Genomic DNA, 5,104 nt, shown 5'->3' on the forward strand with positions numbered 1-5,104 from the left:
GGGATGTCCTCCATGACCTGGTGGCTCCATGATCTCATTCTCTGCCCCTGGAGATCCAGGATGGGTGGTGGGACCATGGCCATTGACTCCCCCATGATCTGGTGGCTCTGTGATCTGGTTCCCTGCTTAAAGGTATCCCACATGGCTGATGGGATGTCCTCCATGACTTGGTGGCTCTCTGAACCTGTTCCCTGCTCCCAGAGGTCCCACACGGGTGGTGGGACCACGACCATTGGCACCCCCGTGCCCTGGTGGCTCCACGATCCCATCCCAGCTCCCGGATGTCCGCCTTGGTTGGGTTGGTGTCCCCCAGGAGCCGGTGGCCCCAGGGCTGCCCTGAGGTGGCTCAGACGCGGGTGAGGATGGACCTGAGCTGGGGTTTGGTGTCTCCCATCACCCGGTGGCTCCGTGACCCCGTCCTGTGCTCCCTGCGAGCCAGCAGAGGTGGTGGGACCATGGCCATTGACGCAACCATCCCCTGGTGGCTCCACGGTTCCATGATTCGGGCACCGGAGCCGAGTTATCCCATGGATCTGTGGGGTTTTTTTGGGGTGAAAACCAGAATTCCAGGGATTCACCCCCAGTTTCCTGCTGGATTTTTGGGGACAAAAAAGGACACTTCACCAGAAACCCCATTCCCTGCATTTTGAGGTGAATTTTATACCACAAAACCCCAAAACCCCATTCCAAAGCTGAGCATTCCCACGAATTTGGGGTTTTTTTTTTTGGGATAAAACCGGAATTCCAGGGATTCACCCCCAGTTTCTTGCTGAATTTCTGGGGACAAAAAAGGACACTTCACCAGAAACCCCATTCCCTGCATTTTGAGGTGAATTTTATACCACAAAACCCCAAAACCCCATTCCAAAACTGAGCATTCCCACGAATTTGGTTTTTTTTTTTTTTTTGGGATAAAACCGGAATTCCAGGGACTCACCCCCAGTTTCCTGCTGGATTTTTGGGAACAAAAAACGACACTTCACCAGAACCATTTTCCTGCACTTTGGGGTCACTTCATTCCACAGAACTCAAACCCCCACGTGGAAGCCAGGCATTCCTGGGGATTTGGGGTGGTTTTTTTTGGGGCTAACACCGCAGTTTCGGGGGCTCAGCCCCGGCCGGGGCACGGCGGCAGCCCGGTGATCGGCCGGCACGTGCCCAGCTCCACGCGGAGCCCGGTGACGCCGCTGCTCCACGCCGTGCCCGCCACGCGCACGCGGTGCGGGGGCCCCGAGCGGAACTCGCGCGTCAGCCGCGCCTCGAACGGGACCCGGAGGCGGCGCCGGAGCCCGCGGAGCCGCACGGAGCACTCGGAGCGCGCCGGGAGCTCCCGCCACGCGCGGTGCGCCCGCGACACGAACTCGGTGGCGGCGGCGCCGCCGACCCACGGCACGGCGCTGGCGTTGCCCAAGCGCCACCCGCGCGGCTCCGTCGGGATTAACGGGGCCGCGCGGAGAACCCCGCGGGCGGCCGCCAGCGCGGGCAGCGCGGCGCTCCAGCCCCGCTCCGCCTCGGTGGCCTCCTGCACGGCCACCGCCTGCCAGGCCGCCCGGCAGCCCTCGTTGCGGGCCAGCGCCTCGCCCAGCTCCTCTTCCTCGGCGCTCTCCAGCGCCGCGCTGCCGTTGTAGGACACGTCGGCGATGGAGAGGCCGGCGGGGTCCTGGCGCACCGCCAGCACCTGGTACCACTTGTACCAAACCTCCTCGCCCTCCACGGGCACGAAGAGCGCCTGCTGCTCCTTGGACACCTTGCCCAGCCCCTCGGGGCTGCGGCCCACGAACACGTCGGTCAGGGGACAGCCCTCGACGGCTCCCGGCGGCGTCCCGCCGAAGGAATCGTCCACCCAGTGCAGCGCCTCGAAGCCGCCGGGGTTGAGGAGCAGCTGGAAGTCGGAGCTGCGCAGCTCCAGCTCGTTCCAGGGGTAGGCGCAGAAGGGGCCGCGGGCCGGCTCAAAGGAGCCCAGGTTGCAGCCGTGGGCGCGCGTGGAGCACACGAACGCGGCGCGGCCCGACACGGGGTCGGGGCTGGACACGGCGTCGGCGGGGACGGAGCCGCGGAACGGAGCCCAGCGGAGCCACGGGGAGGCGGCCACGGAGCGAGGGCGGCGCTGGGAGGGAGCTGGAACGGAGGGGGACGGACTGGGAGGGACTGGGATGGACTGGGATGGGATTGGGATGGACTGGGAGGGACTGGGAGGGACTGGGATGGACTGGGATGGGACTGGGATGGGATTGGGATGGGATTGGGATGGGATTGGGATGGACTGGGATGGACTGGGATGGACTGGGAGGGACTGGGAGGGACTGGGATGGACTGGGATGGGACTGGGATGGGATTGGGATGGGATTGGGATGGGATTGGGATGGACTGGGAGGGACTGGGATGGACTGGGATGGACTGGGAGGGGATTGGGATGGACTGGGAGGGGATTGGGATGGACTGGGATAGACTGGGATGGGATTGGGATGGACTGGGATGGACTGGGAGGGACTGGGATGGGATTGGGATGGGATTGGGATGGACTGGGATGGGATTGGGATGGGATTGGGATGGACTGGGATGGACTGGGATGGGATTGGGATGGACTGGGAGGGGATTGGGATGGACTGGGATGGGATTGGGATGGGATTGGGATGGACTGGGAGGGACTGGGATGGGATTGGGATGGGATTGGGATGGACTGGGGAGGACTGGGATGGACTGGGAGGGACTGGGATGGACTGGGAGGGACTGGGATGGACTGGGGAGGACTGAAACCAAACTGGGACAAAACTGGGAGGGACTGGGAGGGGTTGGGATGGACTGAGAGGGGATTGGGACGGACTGGGACAGACTGGGATGGAGTGGGATGGATTGAAATGGACTGGGATGGCCTGGTCCATACTGGTCCATACTGGTCCATACTGGTCCACACTGGTCCACACTGCTCCGGGCTCCAGCCCAGCACTCACCTGGGGTCTCCTCGCGGTTCCTGCCCGGGGCCGGCGCCGCCGCAATCCCCGAAACTCCCGAAAATCCCGGAATTCCCGAATTTCCTGGAATTGCTGGAATTGCTGCTCCGAACAGCAGCAGCAGCAGCACCGGGAGCTGGGGGGGACCCAGGGCCGTCACCCCAAACCCCAAAGCCGACCCCAAATTCCCTTTTGGGGCTGAAACCCCAAATTGTCCCAAAGCCCCCCCAGGTCTGGATTTGGGATTTTATCCCGTTCCTCCCCTTATAAAAAAAAAAAACAAAAAAAATTACAAATTCAAATTAAAAATTCAAAATTACATAATAAAATAATTTTAAAATAAAGAAAATATTAAATTTTTTTAAAATTAAAGGTAAAAATGAAAATATTCGAAATTTTAAGAAATGTTAAAAATTAAAAACTAAAATATAAATAATTTTTAAAACTAAAAGTGAAATTTTAAAATAAAATTTCAAAATAAAAATTTCAAAATAAAAATTTTAAAATAAATAATTAAAAATTTAAAATTTACAATTAAAAACACAAAATCCAGAATTCAAAATAAAAATTAAAAATTAAAAAATAAAAAAATAAGAATTTAAAATTTAAAATTAAGATACTACAATTAAAATTAAAAATTAAGAAACTTATAATCAAAATTAAAAATTAAAATAAATTTTAAAATATTAAAAATTAAAAATGAAAAATTAATAGAAAATGAAGGCATTAAAATTAAAACATTAAGAATTAATAAATGAAAAATTAAAAATAACTTACAAATTATAAAGCTAAAAATTAAAAAATAATATATAGAAAATTTCAAAAATAAAATATTAAAAATTAAAAATAGAAAATGAAAACATCAAAAATTAAAACATTAAAAGTTTCAAAACTAAAAATTAAAAACTTTAGATTAGAAAGTCAAGAATTAGAGAATTCAATAACTAAAAATTAAATTAGAAATTAAAAAATTAAATTCAAAATTAAATTAATTAAAACTAAAAATAATACATTAAAATTAAGATATTAAATTTTTAGCATGAATTTTAAAAATGAAAAATAAAAACATTTAAATGTAGAAAAATATATATATTATATATTAAAAAATCAAAATTAAAGAATTCAAAATTGTGATTTTTGGACACAAATTCAAAATAATTTCCCCATTTTATTCCCCCCAACCCCCCGGCCGTACCTGCAGCGGCGCCATCGCTCCGGGGCTGCGGAAAAATCCGGAAATTTCCTCAAAAATCCAACCCCAAACCCCAAATTCCCAATTTTGGGGGTCCCAGACCCCAAATTTTGGGGCTCCCACAATTCCCAGCCCAAATTTTGGGATTTTTTACCCCAAAAAACCTGAATTTTGGGGCATTTTTAGATAAAAATTTTGGGGTTTTCCCTCCCAAAATTCACAATTTTGGGGCTCCAAATCCCCAAATTTTGGGGTTTCCCCTCTCTAAAAGTAAAAATTTTGGGGTTCTCCAATCCCAAACCCCCAAATTTTGGGGCTCCCCCAATTCCCAGCCCCAATTTCGGGATTTTTTTACCCAAAATTGGAATTTTGGGGTGTTCCCACCTCCAAATTTTGGGATTTTCTCCCCAAATTTCCCCATTTTGGGCCCCCAAACCCCAAATTTTGGGGTCCCCCCTCACCTGTGCTCCTGTCCCAGGAAAATTTTGATTTTTTGGGTTTTTTTCAGCTGATTTTGGAGCTTTTTGTGTCATTTCAGCCCCTAAAACCTCCCAGGAAAAACGTCAGAAATGCAAAAAAAAAAAACCCAAAACCCCAAAAACCCCCAAAAAAGAGAAGTGAAATTTTTTTGTGGGGGATTTTTCCGCTTTTTGGGGATTTTTCACTTCACTTTTTGGGGTTTTTTTTATTCAATTTGAAACTGAGAAAAACCCAAACGGTGCCAGAATCAGCGATTTTGGGGGGGATTGAGGAATTTCTGCTTTTCCCAGGGTCGGGTCGAGAAAAGAATTTTTATTTTATTTAGAAATTAACAGCAATGAGAAAAATACACCAAAAATCTGTGAGAGGCCCCAAAATGTCCCCCCAAACCCAAAGAAATGAATCAAAATCCCATAAATGAACCCAAAACCTTTAAAAATGAATCCAAAACTTTTAAAACTAAACCCAAATCCTTCAAAAT

At 49.9% G+C, this 5,104-nt stretch overlaps 1 protein-coding gene across 3 annotated transcripts; it reads right to left on the minus strand.

Annotated features, from left to right (window-relative positions):
* Window positions 1-887: 887 nt before the first annotated feature.
* LOC132085831 (natterin-3-like) lies at window positions 888-4,828 on the minus strand. Of its 3 annotated transcripts, none has more exons than XM_059491307.1 (4): window positions 4,605-4,828; window positions 4,147-4,171; window positions 2,952-3,035; window positions 888-2,118 (listed from the first exon to the last, which is right to left on the minus strand). In XM_059491307.1, exons 1-4 carry the CDS (start codon window positions 4,674-4,676, stop codon window positions 1,109-1,111), a joined length of 1,191 nt encoding a protein of 396 aa, XP_059347290.1. In that variant the 5' UTR covers window positions 4,677-4,828; the 3' UTR covers window positions 888-1,108. The 3 variants fall into 3 exon arrangements, with proteins under 3 accessions (XP_059347290.1, XP_059347291.1, XP_059347289.1); XM_059491308.1 differs by having other exon boundaries at window positions 2,952-3,087; window positions 4,605-4,672; XM_059491306.1 differs by lacking the exon at window positions 4,147-4,171 and having other exon boundaries at window positions 2,952-3,087; window positions 4,605-4,827.
* Window positions 4,829-5,104: the final 276 nt, after the last annotated feature.

Source organism: Ammospiza nelsoni, chromosome 32 (genome assembly GCF_027579445.1).
Source record: "Ammospiza nelsoni isolate bAmmNel1 chromosome 32, bAmmNel1.pri, whole genome shotgun sequence".
Lineage (NCBI taxonomy): Eukaryota > Metazoa > Chordata > Aves > Passeriformes > Passerellidae > Ammospiza > Ammospiza nelsoni.

Coding starts and splice junctions, on each gene's coding strand:
- LOC132085831 (XM_059491306.1), bottom strand. CDS start 4,676: ATGACACAAAAAGCTCCAAAATCAGCTGAAAAAAACCCAAAAAATCAA. Junction 3,088..4,604: donor TTCCTGGGACAGGAGCACAG/GTGAGGGGGGAC, acceptor GGTCCCCCCCAG/CTCCCGGTGCTGCTGCTGCT. Junction 2,119..2,951: donor GAACCGCGAGGAGACCCCAG/GTGAGTGCTGGG, acceptor CCTCCGTTCCAG/CTCCCTCCCAGCGCCGCCCT.